This window comes from Leptodactylus fuscus, chromosome 1 (genome assembly GCF_031893055.1).
Source record: "Leptodactylus fuscus isolate aLepFus1 chromosome 1, aLepFus1.hap2, whole genome shotgun sequence".
In the NCBI taxonomy this organism is placed as follows: Eukaryota; Metazoa; Chordata; class Amphibia; order Anura; family Leptodactylidae; genus Leptodactylus; species Leptodactylus fuscus.
Genome location: NC_134265.1, coordinates 142,709,021 through 142,724,490, shown reverse-complemented (window position 1 = coordinate 142,724,490; position 15,470 = coordinate 142,709,021). Strand labels below are relative to the sequence as shown.

Here is a 15,470-nt window from a genome sequence, read left to right as displayed (position 1 = left end):
GTGATTATATAAATGTATTTTTAGCAGATCTGAAATGTATACAGAGGTTCATTTTGTTTAATTAAAACTAGTACTTCTGCTATTGGTTTCTTATTTACTTAGGCTGGATCCAATGCACTTTATTGGGCCTCCCGACATGGTCATGTAGAGACTTTAAAATTCCTCCACCAGAATAAATGTCCCCTGGATGTTAAAGATAAGGTATGATTTCTGATAGAAATGGTACAGCAGTTTTCTAAGCCTGTATCCTCTACTGTTGTGGAATTATCATGGGTTTTCACAGTGGATTCTTATAGGTTTAGAAGTGTGTTAAAGTGTACATCCAGTTGGAGACCCCTGCCCAAAACGACATGATACATGGGGAAGATTTTCCTGCACACTGGTTGGTACAGCAGCCATAAAGCACCTGAAAAGTATGGTGCCCTGTCCTTCATAAAAGGCCCTGTGTATGCTACTCTGAGGATTTTACTGTTGCTACAGCAAATGTACCATCCAGTGTGCAAAAGCATTTGTCCACACAATGTCTGTCGAGTCAGGCTGGCGATCCTAAGTGGAGGTAAACTTGAAGGAATATATTTACGGTTCACTTAGTGTACTCCTGAAAGCTTTTATATGCAGAGTCATTTCTATGGGTATGTTTAGCTTTGCGATGTTTTGTAACTCTGATCGATATCCTATATTGGAAAATAATGGACAGGATGTTATTTTTTGTCATTGTTAAAGGCTTTCCTTCTTGTCTCTATAACCTGCGCCATATAAAAGATGCCTGATAAGCAGTAGATCGAGTACATTGCATTAACTGTTGATCTCAGCAGTCCTGTATTGCGTTTGCATCTGTTTTTCTCTGCCTCCATTTATGGGACTTTTTTTTTTTTTTTTTTGTCTGTTTATTTTTTTAAGTCTGGAGAAACCGCCCTTCATGTGGCAGCTCGATATGGGCATGTAGAAGTCATACAATACCTGTGCATCATTGGCTCAAATCCAGATATTCAGGATAAGGTAAGTGTGTCTAGAAGGCATCTCGGTACATGATTTATTTCACTATGTGACTAGCTCATTGACTAGACTAACAGGTCAGACAGGCATTATCTGTCTGGGTCCTACTATTAAGAGGACCTGTCACCAAATACTAAATGCTGTACCTCATTTGATTCTTGCTGTGCCCTTGTTTCCGCCCACTGCTGAATCAACAGATATTTTACATATATCCTTCCAGGGGCCATATTTTTTGAACGGGTGGACAAATTTTACAAAGAAAAAGGCCAAGTTTTTCAGGGCCACAGCTAGAATCAAAGGATGTATAACATTTAGTATTTAGTACATGGTAACAAGACCTGTTTAAAATGTACTTGTCATTTTTAATTTTTTTTTTTTTTACAATTGTGTAAGGAATGTTACGTATATCTTTTTGTAATATACTTTAACAGATTTGGGCTACCTTTTTAGTGAAAAAATAAAACCCAAAAACTGCAATGTCCCAACCGGATCCGTATAACGGCTCCACACGTATATGTAGCTGACCCTACGCATTTCATCTTATAGATATAAAGACTCATCAGGAGTCTACAGATCTCACAAGCAGAATCAGTCAAAACTGCTTTTCTATTGATAGACGGTATGGTGGGCTGACCACAGCGGCGGTCCTGCTGATGTCATTCAGCTGTAAACTCCTGATGAGACTTTATATCTATAAGATGAAACGCATAGGGTCAGCTATATACAGTATATGTGAGTCGTTTTCAATGGCGTGTCTGAACGGGGATCTGGCCATCAGTACCTCCCCTCTCTGTTGGTGTGGCGTTAGGCCAGTAGCCTCGGAGGGGTGGAGGAATCTGCTGTGGAGCCTTTATACGGATCCCGTTGGGACATTGCTTTATGTGTATGACGACTCATTAACTACATCATTAGGGAGGTAGCCATAGGTGACAGATGGAGTAGTTCCCTGGTAGGGCTCCTCTCCTTTAACATTTCTCTCACTATAAGTGAATGTTTAGTGTGGTGCTGGACGTTTTTAACTTTTTTTGGCGTCTTTTTAATGGTAAACAATAAAAGTGAAGTTTTATTATAACAGTTTATTCCCATGGTGGACTGTCTATCCTCCTTCAGTGAAACTGATTGTAGCCTAACTTTTTTATGACTTGTTATAGTCCCCATTCACACGGGGCAAGAGGGGGCGGATGTTGGTGCGGAATCCACGTCATAATCCGCCCCCTCACAATGGTGGTCTATGTAAACGAGCTGCCCTTTCTTCAGGCTGATTCCACAGTGTCTGAATCAGCCACGGTGTCCGCCTGACGACAGCACCCTCCGGACTAGGCCCATTCATTTCCCACTTAGTACAGCCCCAACTCCTATCTCTAATCACAGTGTGTCCCCTCCGGATTGTTAGGGATGCTCAATGAAGAGGGAGATAGGAGCCTTGTATTGGGTGATATAGCCGCCTTCTACTACTTTACTGGCTCCCTCCATTAAGGGTATATCTTCAGCAGTTTTAACACCAAAAAAAAAATCTTCTAGGGAAGAATACCTTTTGTACATATAACATATAATGGAACATAAACAATTATTTTCTTTTATGTTTAACATAGAATAAGATGGGGAAAAAAACCTTTGTATACTTTTTTTTTTTTTTTTTTCCTCAGTAAAAACCCTTATACCTTATCCATCAAAAAGGGTATAAGTGTCAGTTTGCTGGGAGGTCAATCGATTTGCCTCCTAGCAATCAAATAATGTGAGTCCCCTTTGTGATTGGGGTGGTAGTGTGCCTGCTTGAGCACCGCTCCATCCACTTCTGTGGAACTAATGGAGCAATATACTTGGCTCAACCTTAGTCCAATAGAAGTTAATAAAGCAGTTGTCATGTATACATGCTACTATGCCATTATTCAGAATACCTAATCTTGTGATCAGGACTGGTAGTTGAAACCCAAGATATCAGAGACCTATCCTTTGGCTAGGGAATAAGCAGTAGGTTGCACTGTCTCCTGATGATTATGTAAAAGGGTCTTGAAGAATCTTGGCACTGATATTGATGCACCTTGTATATTCTTTCAGCAATCAATATCAGGTACCAAACTACGACTAGTTGTATAACATAAATTCTGTTAAACTGTAGTATGTTGGTATACATCCCCCCAGAAAAAAATGAGTTAATGTAGGTGAGTAATATTCCTCCTACACCTTGACTTTTTACAGTGAAGCTGTCACCAATTATTTAATTTTATGTCTTCAAGATCAAATTGCCCCTTGGATGTTGGAGAGCGCTTGCACGCTTTACAGATCAGAAGCCTGTTTGTGTGCACGATATCACTTGTCAATTTCTGCTCATTTCCAGAACTAAGAACGGTTTGAGTGGGAGACACAGGCCATTTCCATTACAAATTGCTCTACACAAAGACACAATGAATCAAACTTGATGCTTTTTATATGGCATTGAAAGAAGCATGGGAGATCTTTTTACAAAACAGTTTCCACACAAATGTCTCTTAGCTTTCTTGCCGCGCTTTAAACAATCCAGTTGTGTCATAGAGAGCTTTTATGTGAAGAACATAATGTGCTGCACGATTCCTGGAATAATTGTATAGAAGTGTGTGTATAATACATGCCTACAAATAGCAGTATCACAGGAGCGCTTTCTTGCTATTGTACACTGGCATGCTCCTGCCATCTCCAGCTTATATCAGATGGGTAAAATAGCAATGCAAGGCATTAACTTCAATAACTGATATCACTACTTTTCTATTGGTGTGCCCCTTGCAGGAAGAAGAGACACCTCTACATTGTGCTGCCTGGCACGGTTACTATCCCGTGGCAAGAGCCTTGTGCCAAGCTGGCTGCAATGTTAACATTCGCAACAGGGAAGGAGAAACTCCCCTCCTAACAGCCTCAGCAAGAGGATACCATGATATTGTGGAATGCTTGACTGAACATGGAGCTGACCTTGATGCAACAGACAAGGTGAATGATTCCCGTAGTCACAAATTACACACACAAGCTCAAGGGCCATTTATGTCCATGAAATACATCTCCTCAGAAACCTAATCGGCAGCTAGAAACCTGCAATTCCTCCTTGTTAAACTCTGGTAGTAAAACATTAAAATATACGAGCGAATACTCAGTAGGATGTTAATGCTGCGCCATGCTGGCAATTTGTACCCATTCAGTACTGTAAGAGTAGGATTTCTTATTATGTGACTGGACAAATAATTAGATAAAATTACAATCTTTTCAGTTCCCTACGTGATTTAATATAAAAAACTGCAGGCTCTGATTTATGGTAGTAACGCTAGCAATTTATTAATCGCCAGCTTCACAAGTAGGGCTTCACTTCAGCTCGGCTCATATGTTGCTGTATTCAGTACAGTACTTCAGAAGTAAGCAGGCAGTACCATGCAACCTGGGCTGAACTACAGATCACAGCAATTTCAGTCTAGCTTCAGTTTTACCAAACAGTTGATAAATATACTCCATAATTTAGATTTCTTAGAGGCAGCATTTTATGACAAGTACCTCAGTTATTTTACAGCATGTTCCTTAGCTTATCAATGGTCACAAAATTACTCACCGTGGTCACATTATGCCTTTAGCAGCAGATTGCCCATTGAAGTCGTTTTCTAAAGGCGGCTATAAACTGGCTAACATTTTGGAACTGTGATTTTTGACCATTCATAGAAAAACATACGTCTGTCTAGCTATTTTTTAACTACATTAAAAAAAAAAAAGCCTGAAACGTGTTCTAGCACCATAATAAGTGAATAGATGAGATGTTTGTAATATCTGTTTAAAGACTCCAAATTGGCTCTTCAACAAGCATGTAAAACATGTGCAAAGCATCTCCTGCCCGACCAGTTTATTAGCAGTGACAATCTCTGATGATGAAATCTTTGCATTAGGTCATTACTATGGCTGCTGTTGTCCTCACTTCTGCATCCCTATACGTCAGGTGTTTTTGATGTCATGACAGGTACTTTTTAGGGGCACTGCTGCACTGCGTTATCATGTTATCTTCATGTCCTTATAGACCTATAAGGTTATATGAGATTATGAAAACGCAACTGCATTCATTGGCTATATCTGATGTGCAGGTCATCCCTATTGTCTTGAATCAGACTGAGCTGCAATACCAGACACAACCCAAAGATAAGAGTGTCAATGTTCTTGGAAGAAAGTAGTCTCATTTTCTAATCTCTTATACAGTCTTTAATACTGTTTGTGTTGAAGTATAGCATGTCTTTACTTTTTTTTCCTTACAATTTGTGCTGAAATTATATATTTTGTATATGTTGAGATGGACGCCCTTTTATAATACAAAGCAGATGCCATTTTCAAGAATAGATGTTTGTATAAGTACAGGCTTGTTATGGCAGATGTAGTATGAAACCATTAGGTCTATTAAAGCTATCAGAACATTATGGTCCACTAACTACTTTATGTGAATGAACATATTCTTAGAAAGTGATTGTGAATTTAGGTCACGTAAAATAGGGAATGTGATGGAAAAAAACAAACAGTATGTCCCACCGCTGCTGATCCTGTGTGGTTCCATATCGTGGCTGTTTAGTTTGCTGCAGCTTTGACATGCTGTTGACATGTATGTGTAAGCTGCGTGTGGTCAGTGTTGATGCCTGCCATTGCTGGCTGCAGTGGTCACATGGATGTACAGCACGTGATTACTACAGTATAAGTAAACAATAACCGGAATGGACTGCTGAAATGCTGGAGTTTTTGGTTTGCTTTGCTTTTTTTGTTGTTAAATTGCATGTTTTGTTGAAACCATCCATCCTATACACATTTTCCAATTTTCAGGAAATACAAAAGAAACACAGAAGGCAACATTGTTTAAATTGTGCTTTATTTAGGTTTATTGGATTCAGTCTTTGTTGTGTTTAATCTTTACTTTGTGGCTATGTATTGTTTAGTGTGTGTTCGTTTTTTATTTTTGTGTTACAGTGCTAGTTTGCTTTTAGTCCCTAATATTATGTTGATTCAAGCGAACATCGAAAGTCAAATTATGTTAAAATGACATTACAGCATAATTAATATTGTTGAACTATTAAAAAACTAAAAAAAAATACTTAAACCTTGTTGATTCAGAAAACAAATAAAAAACAAAAAAAAAAAACCCAGAAAACATTGTAAGGCCAATTCCTTCTTGATCCCAAGGGCCAAATAGACTAACTCCGTGCTCCACTATGTATTTTTATTCTTTAAGGTAAAACTTTATATTCTGTTGTTTTAAGAACCCAACTAAGCCTCTGAAGACAGATTTTATGATCTTTCAGACTAATCCTGTCTTGATACTTTTCCACTCGAGCAGAACCAATAACGTCACAATAGTAAATACAATTTGTGAAAGAAAACTGAACAATGAGTCATATATTAGTGAGTAGCTATATATGTATGTGAGCAATAATTACATTAAAGTGACCAATTTTCATGTACCCCTCTTTTAGGACGGGCACATAGCCCTGCACCTTGCAGTGAGAAGATGTCAGATGGAAGTAGTTAAAACCTTGATCAATAAGGGGTGCTATGTAGACTTCCAGGATCGTCATGGTAACACCCCTTTGCATGTCGCCTGCAAAGATGGCAATATTCCTATTGTAATGGCTCTTTGTGAAGCTAACTGTAATTTGGATATTACTAACAAGGTGAGATGAATTACCACTAATTCAGGTTATGCAGCTAGTTTTACTTCTAATCATATGTGTTATCTCTGTTCATATAAGTGTTTGGTCTTCGGTTTCTTCTGCACCAAAGGATAAACATGTCATTTCAAAGATTTTTTTGATGTTTTTATTAATGGCCGATGCTTAGAGTAGGTTATCTCTTTGTGACCCTTGAGGGACCTGAGGTCAGCATAACTTTAGCTCTTTAAGGGGGTACCTGACACAGTGACCTTCATACATAATGTGCCCAGTGGTAGTACCAGACACAGCCAAGCACACACCAAAGTTGCTGTGTCGGTAAAAGGCCATCAATGGAACGTAACAGAAAACCTCTTTAATTGGTTTCTGCACTTCAAAAGCTTGTCTGATTTCTTCTTCTCGGGAAGTGACGACATGTCCGTTGGTGACATAGCCATGCTGCAGCTCAGTCCCTTTCATTTTAATGGGATGGAGATGTGGTTTTCGATTCCCGCCCCATCCCTTTAAGCTTTTGCATTGGAAGTACACATTTCATGTTTTCATTTCTTCTCAGTTCAGTTTGGTCTGTCTGTTTAATGGAAACTGGAGAAATGTCCTTCTCTGTTAATGTAATGGTCCCTGTCTATTTTCACACCGTTATTGGGTGCTTCATTTGGAAAGATGCATATGGTTTTGTTTCTTGTTTAATGCTGTATTGTTCGTTTCAACACACTTGGTTAACTATTAAACACACTTTTAGCTAGGAAGCATACTCTGTGTTTGCATGTTTCACTATAGTTTCAAAGGTCAGCTGTGCATTTACCTGTAACCTGTGATGTTTAATGTCTTCAGGGTATGTTTGTTCGTGTTTTGTATAGATATTCAATAACTAAATGGCAGCCTCCACCTCTCCTATAGTGGCTGTATTCTACAGAATTTCTAGGAAAGGCAGTTGAGAATATTTTGAATTTCAAACCGGTATCGTTCTTTAAAAAGGGTTTCCACACCTAGTACTGTGGTCAAGCCATAAATGTGTATGTCAAAGTTGTATTTTATGTCAGTCCACACTTTGAGACTTGCACCTATCTTGAGTAAGAGGATCAAGGCTGCTCTGAATGAAATAGTGGTTGTCAATGCAGTTCTCTCTCCATTCAGTTCCATGGAAGTACAAAAAAAGCTGAGTTTACTACTGTAGCTATTTTCAGATTTGAAATGAACGTGAGAGCCATGCATGCACGTCCACTTCTCTTTACTCAGAAATTGTGAGATGGGAGTCTTGAGTCCGGTGTGGACCCTAGAGGTAGAACCTGTAAATGTTTGAGGTGGGAAACTCCCTTTAGGATAAAACCTCACGTTTGTTGCAGTTTTTTAAGCCAAATGTGGACACAAAAGCAATGGGGAATATGTAAAAAAAATACTTAATGCTTTTATGTTTTTCTTATTGCGTTTTTTTTAGAAAAACAAACTGTGTTTCTGCAACATGGGGCTTTAGCCTGAGTGCCCCAGGCACGTTTTCTGATCTCCCAGCAACATTTAGTTTTTGGAAACGGAGCTTCACCAATACTCCCTATCTCCATTTACTTAATCATACTTGCCTGTCTTCATGTCCTGATCTTCTGGGCACAAATTGTCACTTCCTTCACTTCTGCCAGCGCCTGCAGACTGCTGTATTGTGCAGACGCCGGCAGACGAGAAGAGGAAAAGAACAGAAGGATCTCCTGTGCCCAGAAGATCAGGACAGGAAGACAAGCAAGTATGATGGGGTGGGCTGATTTAGTTAGTTAGGGCTAGTAGTCTGCGGGCTAACTAGGGAAACAGGCAGAAGGCGTGAGGGAGGGAGAGAGAGGATGGATCTGAGTGAAGAGCATTGCACCATGGTAATTGTAGGATAGAAGAACAGGAAGCTACCTATGTAAACAAATGTAGAGAATACCAGGAGCTCCCAGAGAAACCCAGAAATCATTCAAAACACTGCTAAAGGCATTTGAGTGCACTTATTACCCCATTAATAGCACTAACAGACCTTTTTATTATATTAACATAAGGAAGGGGGATTTGCCCAGAAAACCCCTTTAATTATGTGAATCTCTACTCTATGGTATAATGCAGCTTCAGAAGTGAATTTACAAAGTTTAAAGATTTCCTATATACAGTGGTTATCCTAAGGTCACTTTAGAACTGATTTAGATTCACAATCTCATTTATGGTTGGTAAAAGACATTTGTAACATATCATTTATTCATTTTGGCACTTATAAAACAAAAACGTCCATGCATTATTTTTATTTATGACTAAAGTCAACACTATATACAAATTTTGTTGCTATTTTCCTTTTATTACTTTTTAGTAGGTATCAAGGTAATCAATCATTTGTGAGATAAAGACTGAAAACAATGTCCTATTTTTGATGTTCTAATTCTTTTGTATTACTTTAATTTCCTACAGTATGGCCGTACTCCTTTACACCTTGCAGCAAACAATGGTATTCTTGAAGTTGTTCGCTATCTCTGCCTCTCTGGTGCCAATGTAGAGGCTCTGACTATGGTAAGGAAATAGTCTGCTTGCTTTCTAAATAGTAAATTGAAAAATAAAGCTGTGATTTCAAGAGAGTGACCAATCTGCAAAGAATTATTAGTAATGTTGGTGGTTAAAAAAAAAAAAACCATGAATGTATTAACAGATAGGATATTTGTTTATTTCCTCTATAGCTTAGCTCTTGCTTTGTGACCCGCACACCCATATGACATTAAAAAAAAGCCTCAGTTTATAGCCATTTTATGGCACAAAATTGATATAAACTAATCACAGTATCTTGTAGAGATGTCGGTACAGTTTACAATGATGTATATCATATTTGGGACTGCTGCTTTATTCAGGACCGTTGTTTTATCCATATGTAAATGAGCAGGAAAAGACTGTAGGGGCGTGACTTTCCATCAGTGGGATTCACTATCTGCTGCTGCTAACTGCTGCTCAGCTCCACCCCTGCTGGTTGACTGACACCTCTCCTCTCTGCCTCAGCACACAGTACTAACGGTACTGTGCATGTCGGATGGCGACACATGATGTGTCCTGATCAGACACAAATGATCATGATGACACATCATATGATTTTTCTAAGGATGGAGCAGTGGTCCTGAATAAGTAATACATGATTGTAAACCCTACTGACAGCCCTACAAGGTACTGTGAATAGTTTATAGCTCAAATCTTATACTTCCCTTTTTGGGTCTTATTATGTTTACATAAATGATATCTTTAGTGTCTCGTAAGCTACTGTAGGATTCTTTGGAGGGTTCTCTGTTGTTTTTCAGAATGGTTCCTTGCATATATCATTAATATTCATATACTTACTGCAAGCCCGCCTTTTAATAATGCTTGTTATGTGGTGGGTTATAAGAAGTGTTCTGCAATGGGCCACGGGCACATCTACCTGATACACTAGCAAGCTAGGACAACTTTCTGCCTACTGAACGCAACTTATTCACTCGAATTCCCTACTTATGGGATCTTGGGAAGTGTATGACACACTGACAAACTAGATCCTTGTAATGGCTCACTGAATTATGTATGATTTGTTCTGTCATAATATTAGCTATCCTGATGATTGGCAGTCATATGATCCTGTGCACATGTGCTCTATTTTCATAGGATGGCAAAACTGCAGAAGATCTTGGCAGGGCTGAACAACATGAACCAGTTGTCAATTTGCTAGCAAGGCTCCGAAAGGTAGTCACATTTTCTATATCTGGGTATTCCAACATTGTGTTTTAGACACATTTTCAACTTGTGAGAAAGGAAGGCATGGCTGATCAGGAAGTGAGTGTGATCTGACTTGGTGAGACCGTGCAACAAAAATAAAAACACCAAAATTTTGGTCGCCTCCTAGTCCTAATCTAAAACAACTAGTAGAAGGTATAAAGTTAGACTAGATAGTCTAATAATGCAGAAGATTGTCTAACCTAGCCTTCATACAAGTGTCGTCCCTAGCATTCCTGTACCGCTACAGGATACATCTGAAAAATAAAGGAACTGCTGGAAAAACCTTTATAAAGGCTACAATACATGGTGTTTAGTTTAAAAAGAAAAAAAAAAAAGTTTTTTGGCAATGATGGATTCCCTTTAAACTTGTAGTATTCATAAATATGCCCCACAATGTGAAATGGCACACGTTCTAAAGGCATGCACTACCACTACTACCTCTTCTATGTGACCTGTTGCTTAAAGGGGTATTCCCATGAGCATATTCATATCTATATTTGTAGATAATGAAAAGTTAAACATTTTTACAAATGTAAGTAGTTAAAAATTCTGCAGAATTTTAAAGCTGTCCTCTAACTATCTTAGTGGTGACATCTGTTGTCTTGATCGGTTGCCAATGGATATGACCTCAAATGTAGAAACTTTCCATGATCTGGGACTTGCCAGAAACCCAGCCATGATGTCCTTATTGTGAACAGGTTATGAGGCAGGGACACTATATGTATGAGAAGATATCACAGCAACAATAAGGAAATCATGGCTGATTTTCTGACCTTAGAATGGTCTAGGGGATATCGTCACTCCTTAGGGAGACACCACCATATAGGTGTGTGGAGACTTATTAAGCCTTTAGCACTCCACTTTGAAGGGGCCATGGAAAGAATATGCAAATCTGTCTTCCATGATGTAATTAGGAAGTCAGGTGCCTCAGTGTTGCAAATCAATAGAGGGTGCTCACTGGAATGTGCAAGCCTGTTTTCCCTGACGTAATTAGGAAGACAGAATCTCAGTGATATGGCCCAATAAAGGCTGCTCCCTTTAACATCATGCTCGACCTTCCAAGAGGTGAGAGGCTTAGACAGGGTTAAGGGGATTGTCACTCCTTAGGGAGAGACCACCATATAGGTGTGTGGAGACTTATTAAGCCTTTAGCACTCCACTTTGCAAGGGACTGTAAAAAAAAAATAAATAAAAAATAAATAAAAAATATTTTAAAGGGAACCTGTCAGGATGATTTTTGACACTAAATCAACCACAGGTCCTTATGGACTGAAGGTTTAGCTTCCCAAATACACCTGTTAATGCCCTCTGTGACCGTGATAAAAATAAAATAAAAAATAAACTTTTATACTTGCCCGGCTCCTGTACTCCAGGTACCCGCTCAGCTCTTCACTGAAGCCAGAGGACTACACCTTGACTTCACAGTCTAGTACAAGCACACTGGATACAGGCACAGTGGTGAATTCAAGGTGTACCTCTGGCTTCACTGAAGAACTGGGCAGGGAGCAACGCATCAGCAACGCATCAAACTCTTCTCTAGGTAAGGTTTGTCTTTCTTTTTCTTTTTCTTTTTCTTTTTTTTTTTTTTAAATGTGGGAATGGATGGAATAATTATAGATTTATATGGGTTGTAATTTTTGCTGCACCTCCAGTCATGTGACTAAAAATGACCATGTTTCTCTGCAACTACTTTACTGATATAAGCGAATGGAATGACACTGCGACCCTGAGGATTCTGCGACTGCAACTACTAGTCACAAAAAGATTGAGTCCTGTTCAGCGTTCGCTCTTAGCCAGTGGCGTAACTACCGCCATAGCAGCAGAGGCAGCTGGCACAGGACATTAGTGGCCCGGTGAGAGCCGCTGCTATCATTCTATTCGGGGGGGGTCTTTTCAGACCCCCTAGTATAATGTTTGGTGGACCGGGAGAGGTAAGAAACATAAAACATACTGTTACTTACCTCTCCATGATTCTGAAAGACCCCAGAATATAATAATGGTTTATGGGTGTCCACAGTGGGACATAATACTGTGTGCAGGGGCCACTATGGGGGATAATACTGTGTGCAGGGGCCACTATGGGGGATAATACTGAGTGAAGGGGCCACTGTGGGGCATAATAGAGCACGCAGGTTTGCCACGGGGCCCAGCCGTTCCTAGTTACGCCACTGCTCTTGGCATTTGAAAATCTTGAAAATTTCTGAAATGCAGTTTTCTTTGGTTGTACAAATTCTAAGCATTCAGCTGAAGGTGTATCTTGAAAGTACAGGGTGTAAATTTTACCTGCCAATATATAGATAGTTCCATTCGAGTCCAGCAGATATACTCGCATGAGAGCCCCGATGTGCCTGCTCAGGTTGTACAGAAGAGAAATATTCTTCACATGTCATCAGTGCAGCACTATACTGCAGTGATTTCTCCTGCAGGGAATGTCTAGCTCCGCTGAGCCGATGTCAAGATATGCTTATCCCATTTATCCTCCCAGCCCATATTTACAGCATAACACTAATAGGATTGAACAGCCTGTATTACTGTCGCTCGTGTGATTAATGCTTTTCTCTACATCAGAGCCGACATGAAGTAAACACAAGAACACTGTCACCACTTTTTTCTTGCTCAATATTTCCTTCAATGCTATTCTCTGTAACACAAAGGACAAAGTAATACAAGGTGAAATTCAATAAGTCTTCACCTTTCTTCCATAACCACAATAATACTTCTGTATAAATATATTTATTGTAGTGTGCAGATTCTCATTCTCTCGTAACATACCACGAGAAATACAATGGTGTAGCTTTGTACAATGGGCATACTATAGTTACAATGGGACCATTGACTTCTTGACCTTCCTAGAGGAGGTAATTGCCCTATTTATTGGGTACAATGCAGAAATCTGTCACTCGGTTCACCGATGACCCTGATGCATCGTGGGACATCCAGCCTGTCATGTTATCTTAGGTGATGCCATAGTTAAGGTATGCAATATAAATATAGTGTTGTAAATAAATACAGCTAGGTCATACAGCGTCTTATGTATTCATGTCTCCTGACAAAATCCTCTGAGGATTTATTGCTCAGTGAAGCATCTTGAGTCAACATCAATTTCAGTCAGTGTGAGTATTAAAATGCCAGCTCTGATACATTGTGACCACTCCAGAATAGTGGGGAGGTGTTTATTACCTGCTGGTTTATTAGCGTTTAGTAAAAGTGCAATTAAGTAGCCAAACTCCCTATGATATGGTCAAATATTGGAAGAAGAATAGAGATGGATAAATGGAAGGAATAAGCTATAATCAGCAACAATGGGACAGTCTCAGTATCCTGCAGGATTGTTATTATATGGGAGGTTGGTTATTTGTTATATTTTATGTTACTTGATTATATAGTATATATTTTAATTGACCAAATAGTACACAATGTAAAGGTGTTAACCTAGTTCTGAAATTTTGTCTCTTATCTTTAGGACACCTATAGGAGTCTTTTCATTCAGCAGTTAAGACCAACCCAAACCCCGCAGCCAAGGATAAAGCTGAAATTGTTTGGACATGTTGGATCTGGGAAAACTACACTTGTGGAGTCCTTAAAATGTGGACTCATTCGCAGCTTCTTCAGAAGGCGCAGGCCCCGACTTTCATCCACCAATTCAGTGCGCTTCCCCAACTCTCCAATGTCTTCCAAAACCTCAGGCAAGAGGAAGCATTAGAAGTCTGTCTCTTGTTATCTCTTTTGAGTAGTTGCAGTAGTTGCTTTCAATGGGCAACATGCTGCTTTACCATGAGTAGGGATCCTAATGTATTTCATAGGTGTCAAATTTCTACTCACTTACAAATAGTACTAGTTTCACTGGAGTCATTTGTATCCTGTGCACTGTGTAATAATAACAATGCTTGATATTCTTAACTGTGACACTAAGTAAAGTGCTCGCGTTTCAAATGAGAATGCTTTTAATCCAGTGGAACACAATGTAGCTGTAAAAGCTTGTATTCATCACACTGAACACTGCTGAAATGAATAGAGGTCACTCCATGAGGAAGACCCTGATATTGAAATGGAATCCAAGATTACTACAAGATCATTCTTATTCATTATTCAGTGTTACTTTTACTACCAAAGCCTTCACTTATTTTATATGCTATAACATTTATTCTCGAGATGTATATCAAGGTTAGGATTTAGAGCTAGTGAAATTCCCTTTCCCATGCCTGTAATAGGCTTACACAGGGGGTCTTTGTTTGCCAGACTCATTAAATACTGATTAGATCAGAGTATGCAGATAGATTGCTTTATACAAAAGCCTTGTAAATCCAGTGCCCACTCCACAAGCATTGTGGTAGTCCACTTATACCATATGTACCATAAAGGCCAGCCATCATAATGATCATCATGTTCCAAAATGTCAGATAGCAGATGCAGATTTTTCTTCATTATTTTTCTTTAGCCAAATACTCTTGATTGTTTTTACTTCGGTGTACAGCTTAAAGGGGATCTGTCACCAAAACCCAGCCCCACAGATTAGGATCACCTGACTCAAAAGGTGCGTCCATTCCAGATATAGCTCAGTTTTTTGACAATATGAAAATGAGCTCTTTAGAGTAACAAGTGGCTCCAAAAACCTCTTTTATATTTTGACAAAAATGACAATATCTTAGCAATAGAGGCACAGATTCACAAGCAGAAAACAGATACAGAGAACCCTATCTATAACTTCAAAGGATTCAATCATTAAAATGGAATTTTTTTCTCTCTAACATGTAGGAATAGCCTTAAGAAAGGCTATTTTTCTCCTACCTTTAGATGTCCTTCTCTGCGCCACCATTCTGTAGATATCCCAGTTTTCTTCAGTATGCTAATGAGTTTTCTCGCAGCACTGGGGGCGGTTCCCAGTGCTGCGAGAAAACTCTTCATCGACAGCCTCTGTCGTCTTCTGGCACACCCTCTCTGTGACATCTTCTTCCAATAGCTTCTTCTGGCACGCATGCGCAGTTGGCAGAGCCAACTGCGCATGCCTATGGCCATTTTCTTGTGGCTGCTTACACAGTACACTCATGTAGACTTTTTGGGATACAGAAGGTATTTTATTGC

The 15,470-nt window shown here is 39.3% G+C and overlaps 1 protein-coding gene across 1 annotated transcript in view; it reads left to right on the top strand.

Annotated features, from left to right (window-relative positions):
• DAPK1 (death associated protein kinase 1) overlaps window positions 1–15,470 on the top strand; it is a 121,871-nt gene that overhangs the window by 87,568 nt on the left and 18,833 nt on the right. The window contains exons 14-20 of the mRNA XM_075277690.1: window positions 103–201; window positions 901–999; window positions 3,760–3,957; window positions 6,453–6,650; window positions 9,072–9,170; window positions 10,278–10,355; window positions 13,852–14,074. Of these exons, the coding sequence (XP_075133791.1) occupies window positions 103–201; window positions 901–999; window positions 3,760–3,957; window positions 6,453–6,650; window positions 9,072–9,170; window positions 10,278–10,355; window positions 13,852–14,074 (994 nt within the window). The remainder of the gene's footprint in view (window positions 1–102; window positions 202–900; window positions 1,000–3,759; window positions 3,958–6,452; window positions 6,651–9,071; window positions 9,171–10,277; window positions 10,356–13,851; window positions 14,075–15,470) is intronic.